This window comes from Muscardinus avellanarius (assembly GCF_963383645.1).
Source record: "Muscardinus avellanarius genome assembly, chromosome: 1".
In the NCBI taxonomy this organism is placed as follows: domain Eukaryota; kingdom Metazoa; phylum Chordata; class Mammalia; order Rodentia; family Gliridae; genus Muscardinus; species Muscardinus avellanarius.
The window spans coordinates 162,441,435-162,456,237 of NC_137786.1; the positions used below are offsets into that span (position 1 = coordinate 162,441,435).

General features: G+C 35.7%; 1 protein-coding gene across 2 annotated transcripts in view; it reads right to left on the reverse strand.

The window, feature by feature from the left end:
• Nucleotides 1-279: 279 nt before the first annotated feature.
• FOLH1 (folate hydrolase 1) overlaps nucleotides 280-14,803 on the reverse strand; it is a gene marked incomplete at both ends in the record, with an annotated part of 55,060 nt that continues 40,536 nt past the window's right edge. The window contains 7 exons of one of the 2 annotated variants that reach the window (XM_080711355.1): nucleotides 280-469; nucleotides 2,023-2,115; nucleotides 5,468-5,549; nucleotides 6,059-6,323; nucleotides 9,086-9,176; nucleotides 10,188-10,279; nucleotides 13,778-13,845. In XM_080711355.1, coding sequence (XP_080567481.1) covers nucleotides 280-469; nucleotides 2,023-2,115; nucleotides 5,468-5,549; nucleotides 6,059-6,323; nucleotides 9,086-9,176; nucleotides 10,188-10,279; nucleotides 13,778-13,845 — 881 coding nt within the window. The remainder of the gene's footprint in view (nucleotides 470-2,022; nucleotides 2,116-5,467; nucleotides 5,550-6,058; nucleotides 6,324-9,085; nucleotides 9,177-10,187; nucleotides 10,280-13,777; nucleotides 13,846-14,803) is intronic. The other variant, XM_080711356.1, reaches the window with a different exon arrangement.

Below are 14,803 nucleotides of genomic sequence, written 5' to 3' on the forward strand. Positions count from 1 at the left end.
CACGGACACAATCAGACACAAGAGTGCTGTTCTTAGACTTGATAATGTAAGAGAAGAGTTTTACTATATTAAGGCATTCTTCCTCTTGATTTTAATACTTGGTCCAACTTTTAACTTCAGAATAACATCCTATAATTATAGAAAGAAATTGTCCATTTTTCTTCTTTGATCTGCAGGGAGGAACAAAGGCACATATAATCTCCAACTTTTATTTTTTAGTTTATCAATATACCCACTGGCACACCATACCAATTCAGTAAGGGTTCTCTAAAGAACCTTCTAGGCTACTTCTCTCAAAGTCCCTGCCGCAGCCTGCACTGTGAAGGCGGCAATAGATATCTGTCTCTTCACCTCTCCCCAGGCCTTGGAAGGGTCCACTTTGCTTTCAATGTCAAACAGAGCATCATAAATTCCTGGGAACGACTCCCCTGCATACTTGTTGTGGCTGCTCGGAGCATAGATGACATGCCTGTTGATGAAAGAGTTTGCCGTCTATTAGTTGAACAAACAATATACAAGAGAATAACACGAGCACACAACAGTGCTAAAGGGTGTATTCTTAATATTTTTATTTCAATAGGTCACTTGTCAAGTGGACTCACTAACTGAACAGTCTCCAAAAGACAAATCTGTGCAGTATATACTAATTACACTTTCACTTTAAGCATATACCTCAAGGTGATTCAGAGTGATAACCGTAACAGTGGTGATAGCAATAGCTGATTACCTAATGTGGATCATGTTTGGTATTAAAGAATTTACTTACAATTTGTCTATTTCTTAAAATGTTATCTCTAAAAAGTTGGTATGAATATTTCACAGACAGAAAAACTGAGGTCTGAGAGGCTAAGTAAGTGCTAACTTTTAAAACATCTCTCTACCCTCGAGTTATAGCACTACTGTGATCATTAAAGCCCTGTGTGTAACCAACTAACACTACTATTGTGGTGCTTTCTTCCCTTTAAAAATAAACTTAACATAGTAGAATACTTAGTATACAGAATGAAAAATTTAAAAAAAAACAATTTTGTAATGTTCCTCATGATCTAGACAGAAGATTGTTTTATAGAAGTGGCTCAGGCAGTTCACGAACTAGCCTGGAGGAGGACAAGTTGTGAAATAAGGAGATGAAGAAGTAAAAAACTATAATACTGCCTTTGGCAAAACAGTCACTTGTGGGGATGCCACCTCTACCCCAGCCCTGGTCCTTTGAAGGTCCCTCACAGCAAGATGGGCTGCTTCTGTCCACTCAATGGTCTGATTCATCCTGCATTACGTGGTATGATCAACCCAGGGACAGTTGGATTAATCAGAAAAAAGCCAAAAATTCAGGGGAAAAAAATCTTACATGATAAAATTAGGAAAATGAGGAAAATATATTTATTGTATATAGATAAATATATAGATTAATTATGTGTTGTGTATATTCGTAAATACACATATACATAAAATATAAGAAAGGCTAAAATAATATACACAAAATATAAACATAATTATAAATTTGACTGATAAAACTGGGGAGAGTTTTGTTTTCTGCTTGTGTCCTTCTGAATCTCCTAAATTTTCTACCATAACCATATTTTCCTTTATAAGCAGAAATAGCAAAGATTTCTAAAAAGAAAGCTTTACATGAATCACATTACATATAGGAAAAATCTTATATAGCATATATATTATTTATTATATATGTTTAATAATATTATATTTGCTTGCACATAATCCACTATGATATTTTTCATAATGTGAAAACTTTATTTTCTGGGGAGGGTACTGAAATTTGAATTCAAGAGCATTCTATCTCTTAGTTACACTCTTAGCCCTATTTTATTATTTTTTATTTTGAAATAGGGTCTCACTAGGTCCATGAGAGTCTCACTACTTGTTGAGGCTAAAGTCTAATCTGTGATCTTCTTGACTCAGTCTCCCAAGTACTGGGATTACAGCATGTGCCACCATGCCCAGCTCAGTGTAAAAACATGTTAAAAACTGATATTAGAGTGAGAAATCATATTTTTTGCTTACCTATAAAAAGGCCTGTCTGGGAGCCCTAAGGGATCAATGAATGCTCGTTCCAGAAACATCAGTTGATCATTCATAATTCTTAATAATATTGGCCTAAGAAGAAAATGAATATAGTTTTTGTGAAAATAAGTGTGCTCCCCAAACCAAAAAATCAGAAATATTAGACTTACTAATGAATTATAAATCCACATAATATACAAATGAAGAATAATAGCATACATAATTATCATATTTTTAAATACTATTAAATACTATTCCATTGAGGCTTATGAAACTAATGAAACAGTAATTTTTATGTATACTGAAAATAATTAATTGATACAACCAAGTATATTAATACAGGCGATACTTTTTTCACCTTAAGGATTGTAATAATCTACTCACAGAAGTATTATCAATATTAAATGAGGTAATCTATATGTACTTAGTAACGTGTTTGGCAAATTGTAACTATTTACCAAGTGAAAAGCAATAGCATTTTTCTAATTGTTAATGGTAAACCTATTATGAACACAAAAGATGGTGTTTACTTCATCCTTTGAACAGTATTTGATGCCTGCTATTGTCAAACCCTCTCAGGAATGAAATAATGTTCTTTACAGATAAATGGATGGTACTGGAGGATATCATGCCAAGAAAAATGAGCCAGACTCAGAAAATCAAGGGATATATTTCTGTCATATACAGAAGCCAGGGAGAATAAAAGGATAAGAAAAGGGATCTCATAAAAATAAAAAGGAGACCTGTAGAGTCAAGGAAGGGTGGGTAGGATGATAGGAAAGGATTGAGGGGGTTACTGGAAGATAAAATTGAACAAATTATATTATGTACATGTATGAATGTATCACAATGAATTCCATGCTTGTGTATAATTATAATGTATCAATATATAATAATAAAAAATCCCCACAGAACTCACATTCAAAACGTTGGTGGTGGGACTGATATTATAACAAAAATGGTTCAAAAATTAAAAAAAAATTTAAACAAGCCTTGAGTGGCTAAGATGAATATTGAATTCAATATACTACTTATGTTACAATTTAATTAACAATTTAAAATTATTATAAAAAGGGATGATTATCTTATTTATTAATTTACTTAGTTTTTGTTTTTTTTTTTTTTGCAGGTCTGGGGATGAAACCCAGAGGCATTTGACCTCCGAGCTACACCCCCTGCCCATTTTTTTTTCTTTATTTTGAAACAGGGTCTCACTGAGTTGCAAAGGGCCTCACTAAGTAGTTGAGGCTGTCTGCGAATCGCGATCCTCCGGTCTCAGCCTCCCAAATGCTGGGATTACAAGTATGCACCACCATGCCCAGCTTGATTTACTTAGATCTTAATTATTTAAAGTTAGTTTAATAAAACAGCATTTAGTAATCACTGTTCTGCATGTTTATACAGTATGTTATTTTTAATCTTCAGGGCAACTCTGCAAGTTAGACAGGGTAATAACTCCATTTCATAAATGACATAACTAAGGATCTGTAGTTAATCAACTTACTCAGTTTTACAAGTAAAAGTTTTAGAGTTGAATTGAAAGTCAATGTTTTCCTGTCAACCATACTACATAAACAAAACCAAAATAGAATCAACTAAAGTCTCCATAATTTGGATTTGAGCTTTTTTTTCCTACATCCATGTTTAGCATCATGAATTCAGTTTTTGTGATAGGATAAAGGAAGGATACACTTTACCTGTTAGTAGTTCACATAAAGGAGATAATTTAAATAAGAAATTACAGGTTTTTGAGCCAAATCCACAAAGCATTGCTACAAATACAAGAAATCACATGGATATAACCCATGTAAATGCACATAAACATGCCCTTCTCTTTCCCTCTTCCTCCCCTTCTCTCCTCCATGCTCCCCCAACCCTACCTCTCTCCCATCTTATGTCAACAAATAAAAACCCTTGCATGAATCCTTGAGTTAAAATGAAAGTGACCCTGGGCTATAAATGCTCAGAGCAGGATAATCCAGCAAACAGTCTCCTCACTCCTGGGCATGCTAGCCCCTGTGGCATCGCCAGAGGACTGGGGTTCTTGAGAGGACTACAGTGGAAGCGTTGAGGGAACTAAAGAGCTAACACCAAGTCCTCTGATGAATCCAGGCATGGAGACATGAAAGGCAGGGCCAAGAGCCTCTATTTAGATTCCAAAGTTTTAGTTGAGCAATTCAACATTCAGCTTAATTTTCTTATTCATTATTTATTAGTTTGTACAATGCACAGGTGTTTTAGGATTTGTATCATCATATAAACACAGAGATTGAGCCATGAGTGGTGGCAAACATACACCTGTAACCCCAGGACTTGGGAAACTGAGATAGGAGGATTTCAGGTTCATGGCCAGCCTCAGCAACTTAGGGAGGTCTTCAGCAACTTAGTGAGATTCTGTTTCAAATTAAAAATAAAAAAGGGTGGGAGTATAGCTCAGAGGTAGAATTGCCCTGGGTCCATTTTTTTAAAATTCTTTTCATTGGTGCACTGTATTCATACATCATATTGGGATAAAAAATAATACTTTTGTAGACATACATGCACAAATCACCCAGTTAGCCCATACCCAATCCCCACCCCGTTCCCTCCCCATTCCTCCTTCTCATGCTTCGCTTAGTGGTTGACATCTAGTATTATAGCAATTTATCCAAAATTAACAAAAAACATAATAGTTTCATTTGTCTGACGCCAAGCTTTTGATTACTTAAAGATAACATTTCAATATTTCTTTTTGCTTTCTGTCTTACCAGAGAATATTTTTTCTTCTTTTTTTTGGTGAAACTATCATACATTTATTTATTTATTTATTTTTCAGAAAAAAATCTATCCTAATATGAAATATGGACTCCAGATACCCAAAATGATCTCAAAAAAGAACAAAGCTAGACAATTTATATTTTCTGATTTCAAACCTTATAAAGCTACAATAATTGAAACAGTGTAGTACTGTTATAGAGGCAGATATATAAACCATTGGTGTTAAATAAAAGCTTAGAGATAAATTCTTCCATATATTGTCAAGTTATTTTGACAAGGTTTCCAAGAACATTTGGTGGAGGAAATCTGGGTCAATTTTTAATACCAAGCACACACATGCCAAAACAAGAAGGAAGGAAGGAAGGGAGGGAGGGAGCGAGCAAGCGAGAGGGTGGGGGGGAGAGTAAGTTATAAAACTGGAAAAAGCTGGTGTCACACAGTGAAGGGCCTTCAAAAACAAGGTGGCTGTGGCTCATCTTCTGGCAGTAAGGAGCCACTCGCATTCCTGAGCAGCGTGTTCCCACTCAGAATGTCAGGCATTTGAGAAATACAGTGACCTGTAAGATGTATTAGAGTGGGGAGACAGAAAGCAGCAAAGCGTTCCCAAAGATATGTTGGCAACAAGGATGTTAACTAGTGTTTCCTCTTAAGTAGATCTATCATCTACATAAATAAAGGTGAAACATACTTGCTTTTGTCTAGTTCTTCAAGTCTCTTGCTGAACTTAGAAGCAATTTCTGTAAAATTCTTTACTGCAGAAAACAGTGAGTCTGAAATAGAAAATGGAATCATCAAACGCTTTAAGAATACACTTTCTAATATTATAATTCTATACTTAAAGAAATAAGAAAAATAGAGAAGCCCATACTATTTTTGTTCTATGAGGTATTTATATTTTGTTTGTTATAAGATCTGTCTGTGGAATAGAAATACATTTATAGACATAAATGGAATATTTGATCATGTACAATACCAATAAATAAAAATGACCCAAGGTAGGTCATTACACTTTAGAAATTAATGGAAACATACAAATAATAAATTTTGTGCGTGTTTTGGAGGGATACTACAGACTGAATTAAGGGCATTCTACCTCTGAGCTACATATACCACCAGTTCTCTTTTTTTTTAAATTTTGAAATACAGTCTTGCTAAATTGCTGAGACTGGTCTTGAAAGTATGATTTTCCTGTCTCATCTCAGCCTCCTAAAGTGATTAAAGATATGTGCAACTGTACCCCCCTCAAATAAGAAATTTTGAAAAATAAAATGTAACATACCAAATGATACACTGTGTAATTTCAGTTCCTGCGGATGTTTCATAGAAATATTGTAGATTTTGTCTGCATACTTTCTTAGAGCTACAGCATAATCTTGACAGTCAAAAGGGAGCACTAGGGAATTGGCCAGTTCAAACACCATCCCTCCTCGAAGCTGGGCCACAGTGAGGTGATACTTAAACGTTGGATCATAAAAATTTTCCACCAACTCATATGTCTCATAGACAGTATGATATAGTGGATAGGCGCTGAATTTATTTGTTTCCTATACACAAACACACACAAAAACAAAACAGGTCTCTTTTTATAGATAGCTTATAAAAATGTATTACTTTATACATATTGTTAAAATTAGGAAGACTATTTGATAAATAATGAATAAATAAATGTATTTAAGCACCTCAAGGAGCTACTTAGTGAAGGTCTAATATAATATCTAAACACACCTCATGTTTGTGCTTATTAATAAATATGTTATAGGAAAAATGTTGTGCATGTTTATAGAAGCACAATTCACAATAGCCAAATTATGGAACCAACTTGAGTGTCTGTCAACAGATGAATGGTTGGAAAAAATGTGGCATGCACACACAATGGTATCTTACTCAGCCATAAAGAAGAACAAAATTAGGTAATTTGCATGAAAATGGATGGGACTGGAGAACATTATGCTAAGTGAGATCAGTCTCAGAAAGTCAAGGGTCACGGTTCCTCTCATATGTAGAAGGACGAGAAAATACAGGAAAGAACAAGACTTCAGATGAAAGAAGAGAGAAACCAGTAGAGTAGCTGAAAGGAACTGGGGCAGGAAGAGAGGAGGGGACAAGGAGCCTTGAGGAAGGAGACAGACCAAGTAATGTTATGTTCATAATGATGGTTTCACTACCAGTCTCCCTCGCAGGTATATGGGGTGGGAGGAGCGGGGTAGAGAGGGAGGCATACGGAGGGAAATACACCAAGAGACATACATGGCATGCATAAACTTTGAATTTTACTAGGATCCATAATTACATTGCACCCATAAAATTCTACAAAAAAAAGATTTGAAATAGACTTGACAAAAATAAATAGTAAAAAATCAATCACCTTGTAAACCTAGAAAAAAACATTATTTTGGAGAGAGGTACTAACAGACTTGCTTTTAAAAATATGAGTGATATGGAAATGTTTATAGACAATATTGCACTTAGAAATAATTTAAGAAGACAGAGGACTGTTAGAGGCAAAGAATTAGCATTGCATAGCATTAATTAGTGGGATGTGCTGAATCATTATTATTATTATTTTTTTTTTTTTTTTTTTTGGTGGTACTGGGGGTGGAACCCAGAGGCTTTCTACCTCCAGTCTATACTCCCAGACCTATTTTATATTTTATTTGGAAACAGGGTCTCACTAAGTTGCTGAAAGCCTCACTAAGTAGCTGAGGCTGGCTTCGAACCTGTGCCATCCTCCTGTCTCAGCCTCCCAAGCATGGGGATTACAAGCGTGCGCCACCACTCCCGGCATACTGAATCATTTAAACACTGAAATTCTATGGTAAATAAATTTCTGACAAGCAGTGTGCTGCCGAGTGGGGTGTCTGAGCGGTGAGGGCTCAGAAGCGAACCTAAAGCCTTCTAAGCAGAGAGAGGGATGTCAGACAGGAAGAAGGAAGACCAAGAGCATTCATGCAAGCCGAAGGCCTTTTCAAACCGTGAACTGCTGATTTCTCTTTGGGTCATTTTTTAAAGTGCTTATACTTTGCTATTGATATAAAAGAGCACTTTACATTGTGATGTGTTGGAGACTGAGGCACTGGAATTATACTGCCAGGGTTTCAATCCATGCTTCAGGACTTATTGTCAAAACCTTTTGGGGGTTATTTGACCTTTTTCTCAGAGGTAAAATGTAGATTATATTAATATCTAGTCTCATCACCAACCCCATAGAACCCTGCCTCCTAGCCCAGTGGCAGGTGATGAAGATTGTTTGCCTGGAAAGAATACCTCGCAAAAGAGGAAAAATCTACAGACACTTAAAGTTGGTTGTTAACTCACAGATGTCTTTGGGGAATTGAGCTCAATGGGATTTGGAGTGGAGCTCAGTCTCTTTCCCTTATTGCAATATTCCTATTTGGAATAGTCTTGAATAAAATGAGTGGCAGGATATGCTATTATTTATAAACATGGCGGTAGTATCAGAAAAACAAAAGAATTAAAAACTTTTCATTTAATAAACAAAAATCAAGAGTGAGTGGGATTGACATAGAAATCAGATAACCCAGCTTTAGTTATAAGCTCTGATAGACCTTATTAAGATTCTTATAAATTGTGTATCTATATTACTTTGATAAATATTAAAACCCAAAATTTTTCAACAATGACAAAATGAAAAAAGCATAGCAGATATGAGTTCATGGTGTATTGTGCCATTTGTTCAATGACTTGTTTATTTAATGATTGGAACTACAATAAGAGATAAAAATCCAAATTTTTGCAAATCTTGATATGTCTAACTTTGAATGATAATGAGGAGAGAAGAGTTAAAAACAATTCATATATTTCTTTCCTATTTATTTAATTTACAGTACTGGGGAATGAATCCAGAGATATTCTGCCTCAGTTTCACCTCTACCCCTTTTATTTTTTTTTTAAATCAAAACAGTTTCTAAGTTATCATGCTGCAATCCTCCTCTCTCAGCCTCCCAAATACTGAGATTACAGGTGTGCACCTCTGCCCCCAGCTCTTATATTTCCAATTTAAATGACTGAGTGATTGTAGTGCCACCAAATAAAACAAAGAGACTTAATGGAACACAGAAGTGTGCAGATAGAACAGATGTTTGGGTACCTAGTGGCACTGGAACAACAACTCAGGACCCAGATGCAGGAACTATCCCAGGTCAGGGAGGCACCATCAACCACTGAGAAGTCTCTCTCCTGCTTTTAAATTCCTCTGATGCGTAAGCCACTCTTTGAAGTCAAACTTATTTGTTTAGTTAAAATATATTTATAAACAATCTTCAAAAATTTATTCAAATAGACTTACCCAATTTTTGGTATACCTTGCTCTGCCTGAAGGAATTCCAAGTCTCTGGAAGAACACCTCAAAATCATTACCGGACCCCAATTTGTTAATCCTTTTAAGGATAAAATGACAATTACTTCAGAATAATTTTTCCATTGTGTACAGATTAAAGATCAATTCAGCTAAACTCTATTTTTACTATTATAAATATGATAGCTTGAAACATGCAGCAACAAAAAAATGAGAGGAACCTTAGCTCTTATCACAAAATACCCACTTTTATAACAGTATTCTGTGGGTGATTATTTTATAAACCATATTTTAAAAAGATCATCACTAAGGGTTGAAAAGCAATTTTTTTCACATGACTTTATTCAGTTTATAATTTGTTATGTGTTATGCTTGACAAAGTGAAAATAAGCAACTGCTTTTCAGATGATTCAGATGTAAGTGTGCGCTTAATAACTTAAATACTGCTGATAGCTACATTTTTTTTTTTTTTTTGGTATGGTACTGGGGTTCATGGAAGCCCTTCTACCTCCGGGCTACACTCCCAGACCTATTTTTGCATTTTTATTTGGAAACAGGGTCTCCTAAGCCAACGCGCAGGGCTAGCTTCGAACCTGCGCGATCCTCCTGTCTCTGCCTCCCAAGTGCGGGGATTACAAGCGTGCGCCACCACGCCCGGCCAATGATAGCTACATTTTAAAACTGCTGAGATACTTATTTCCCTTTGCTGTCTAGTGTACAACCAATGTTGAAGTGATACTTATATTTGTTAGAGTAACCAAACTATTTGGTAATTGTATAATATTCTGAAAAATAATTACAAAGTAATAATGTGTCAGAAATATGAAAAATTACTTTCCACCATGATCTCCATTAAGCATTTTATGTAAACACCATGTGTACGTATTATATATTCCAATATAAATCATTTTTGAGGGACCACAGAATTAATTTTAAAAGAGTATTTAATTTGTTCATGATCTTAGGCATCTATTTTTTATCAGATTTTTTTGAATGTTAATTTCTTAAACTATCAACTATAAGAAAAATGCCCTTTTATTTTCAAAGCAATCCCATACAACACATGGAGTTTTGGGATTGCGTGTGTGCTTACCTGGGCACGCCGCTAAACTCAGGGGAGGGGCTCTTCTCACTCCAGCTCTCATAGAGAGATTTGCCTTTAAAATCTTCATCAGGGCTTTGCAGCTACACAAATTTAAAGAAGAAAAGAGAATACTCATACATAAATCGAATGTATTAAAGCTTAAATATTCACCGACATGGCAGTGAAGAGCTAAACTGTAGCTCAGCAAAACAAGAAATGCATTCTCTATATTAGTAGTCCCTAAACATTTGATCTCCAGCACCACACTACAAAAATAAATAGATAAATAAATAAATAAATAAATAAATAAATAAATCGCAATAGAGAGTTTCTGACAATAGGGAAAATGTCTCATATTGTTGTGTATAGGTGAAACTATATTACAAGAAAAATGATTGAGGCACATCAAAAAGAAAGCTATACCAAATTATTACCAACTCATTGTCTTTAGATAGACACACTGCAGAATTTCTGTCAAATTTTTTTTCTAAATTGAAGGAGGCAACTCTCAAAATCATATATTTCTCCTCTTAAAAAAGAAGCAAGTTGCCAGGCGTGGTGGCGCACACTTGTAATCCCTGAGCTTGGGAGGCGGAGTCAGGAGGATCAAGCAGGTTTGAAGCCAGCCATGCTGGCTTAAGAGACTCTGTTTCAAAGATAAAAAATATATTTAAAAAATAGGTCTGGGAGTGTAGCCCAGAGGTAGAAGGGCTTCCAGGAACCCCTGTACCACAATAAATAAATAAATAAATAAATAAATAAATAAATAAATAAATAAAGCAAGTTAATTAAGGAAATTTATTTTTTATGTTTTTATTGATACAATGTAATTATACATCATAGTGAGAATTAAAATGAGGCAAACATATATATATATACACATTACCTGGTGTATTTCCCTCCATATATTCCTTTTGCTTCTCTTCTGCAAGATTGTCTGTCATTAAATAATATGTAATAAAGCACAATGTATTCAATATCTTGTTTAACCAATTGATTGTTGTGGTTGTGTTAAATGTTGGGATTTAAACTTATTTTCTGGTTTTATATTTATTTATTTATTTATTTATTCATTTATTTGTCTATTTATTGGTGGTACTGGGGGTGGAACCCAGAGCTTTTTTTACCTCCAGGCTTTACTCCCAGACCTAGTTTATATTTTATTTGGAAACAGGTTCTCACTAAGTTGCTGAGAGCCTCACTAAGTAGCTGAGGCTGGCTTCGAACCTGTGTGATCCTCCTGTCTCAGCCTCCCAAGCACAGGGATTACAAATGCGCACTACCATGCTCAGCGTTTCTGGTTTTATAAATGAGGAAAAAAGGTAAACATGATTTGTTATTAAATTCTAGACTCAGAGAGTTACACATGTCAAAATCTCTTAGCAAACTCATGTTCCATAGTTATTTATAGGTAATTGAATAGCGTATGCAAAAAGTTTTTATTTTTTATATAGTAAAATTCAAATGAATGTACTAGTTTTCAATAAATGTAATTAATAATATTTATAGATTACCTACACTGTTTAAGAATTTTTGCAGATAGCAGAAATTTGGAGACCAATAAGACACATAGCAATGTCTCTACAGGGGAGCTATAAGCAAAACATGGAAATTAATGTGTTATGAGCTACAATAGATGGCTCTGTAAAAGTTTACAGGGCCACAAATCAAATTTGCATTGTATAAAGAAAGAGTTGGAAGTTATATCACCACCCTAACTTGTAAAATATGAGTAAAAAACAAAAGTATTTACTTGAGTTCATAAATTCACATAAAACTATAAGGGACAGAGTGACCTCATCGTTCTAAGAAATGGACATTTGAAACAGTATAAAAACATACTATTAAATAATCAGTATAGAGGAGAAAATAAGGCGACCTAACTGAGGGGATGGGAGGGAGAAGAGGGAAACTCTCTAAAGCACATGATGTACTTAAACAAACATATCAGAGTCAATCACTAAGCCAAGCATGGGAAGGAGGGATGGGTATGGGCTAATTGGGTGATGTGTGCATGTATGTCTCCACAAGTCTTTTATCCCATTAAGATGTATGACTATAATTTATTTATTTAAAAAAATAAAAATAATAATCAGTTTATCAGAAAAATTTGAAAGACTCCATATCATCCTCCCCAAACAAAATGAAATAGAACAAATCTAAGAAATTCCCAAGCATCATGTATCTCCTACCCGGCCCAGAGCATTGCTTCTGCTACAGCAACCAGATGCCGCCAGTTCATGGAATAAGCACAATGTTCACCAAGCACTTATTGTAAATTATTTGAGTAGTAGGAATTCACGAAATATAATGCTTCACATACTTGAAATTTTGTATGTTACACAGTAATTGGAAAAATGCCCCCAAATGCTAGAGATCTTAAATAACTAGATGAAGATATTTTCAAATTAATTTTTTTCTATTTCAGTAAGAGTTACACAATTAAATTCCATGCTTTTGAAACAAAACCTTAACAACACAGTTTTTTATATATTATCCTTTGCTAAAGAAATATAATTGCATTTTATTGGGTATTATTATTATTATTAGGTTTGTTTTTTTTTGTTGTTGTTGTTTTGTTTTTTGGTGGTACTGGGGTTCCTGGAAGCCCTTCTATCTCTGGCCTACACTCCCAGACCTATTTTTACATTTTTATTTGGAAACAGGCTCTCCTAAGCCAGCGCGCACGGCTGGCTTCGAACCTGCGCGATCCTCCTGTCTCTGCCTCCCAAGCGCGGGGATTACAAGCGTGCGCCACCACGCCCGGCATTTATTATTAGTTTTAAGAGTTGAACCCAGGGGCATTCTACCTCTGAGCCACACCTACAGTTTAATTGCTAATCTTATTCAATGAGAAGTGTTCTGTCACTCCCTCCCCATTTCATTTCAGGTCAATTTTAGACAATTAGCAGTAAAAAAAAAGAAATCTGTCTTGCAAAATCTTTATTCTAACTTTTGTGCCAGGACCAGAGTTAAGGAGCAGAAGAGCTGAAGGAAAGCACTGCCTGTCCTGCAGAAATTTAGGTAGTGTTTCTCAACCAGGTCCAGCATCTCCTGCTGCTGTAAGAGATTACGCTGAGCTGTCAGCCGGGTTCAGCCGTGGGATGGGCCTGGAAGGGCTGGAAAGGGGCCTGCAAGGTTTCACCTGCTCTCTGTGCCAAATGATTTGGGGTTTTGTGCACACTGTCTTAGCACTTAAAATCTTTAGTTCTTCCTATGTCCTGAATTAACCTGGTACTCCACTATATCAAGGAGTATAAAACAATTAGCCACCCAAGGCCTTAAGCCAAAGGATGAAGCTTGGTTTGTCTACAGTGCAGATTGGGTGACATGGATGCCCAATGTCCTCTGAGCTTGGCTGCCATGTTCAAGTTGGAAGTGGTAGACATCATGCTTCATAAAGGCGGCCTCACTGTGGTGGGAGAGGTGCACTGGTACTTGTAAATGTTGGCTAGACGTGGCAGTCTATGGAGGGGGACTTGCTATATAAAAAAGAATGAGCTATAAAGGAACACCAAAGTTTAACACAATGAGGGTACCTCAATAAAACACCATTTGTAGAATTCAGATATTTGTAAATTATATGTAATTATTTTCACCTTTTTTGTTAGATTGTATACCAAGCTGTACATCAACGGTGTGCAGTCAACTCTTAGAGTGTAGTTTCCTGAAAGATAGGGAAAGGGTAGATTGTTTTTCATTTCATTTATCTCTGTTATTCTTTTATTCAAAGACAACTGCTAACTCACTAGACAAAATGTTCTTTTAAAATGTAATTTTTGTTGTTGTTGCTGTTTTGTGGTACTAGAGATTGAACTCAGAGGCATTCTATCTCCAAGTTATACCACCGACCCTATTTATATATTTATATATATTATTTATTGTTTGTTTTGAAATTGGGGCTCACTAAGTTTCTGAGACTGGCCTCGACCCTGAAATCCTAGTGTCTCAGCCTCCCAAGTACTGGGATCACAGGGGTGTGCCATTGGGCGCAGCTAAACTTTGAATTTAAAACTCTCCCAAGGCTCCTCATCTTGTTTTCTAAAATCTTTCATCTTTATCCTGGCCTACAGTACCAGATATGAAGCAAGCCCAGCTCATCTTTCTAAATCCTAGTCTTTCACTCTGTCCAAGAGCTGGACCTTCCCCTAGCTTAGAACAGAGAGCTCTCTCTTTAGGACTCACTCCTTCTCTGATCTAATGATTTTCCGGGACCACCCTAGCTAAACAGACACTCCCTCCACTCCCTATTCTCACCAGTCTTCCCCTCTTACCTTTGGCCTATTTTCTCCACATTTCTCACCTACTTTAATCTATTTAGCACTCACCTGCCCTTCCCTATATATTCAATGGGACTATAAATTCAATGGGAGCAGGTGCACACCTTAATAAGTTCTCAAATCATCTGTGTAGAGAAAGGTCTCAGCAGGCAACATTCACTCATACATATATATCTAACTTTAAACTTGGCCTCAACTTGTTATTCTTTCAGTATCTACATGTATTGTAATCCAAGACTGACTTATTTTATTATATCTACTGAGTCATAAACTCCCAATTATAAGATAATTCCTTGCTAACACCTCTGACTCCTCTGAACCCTGGAAAAGTACAGTGCCTAGAAA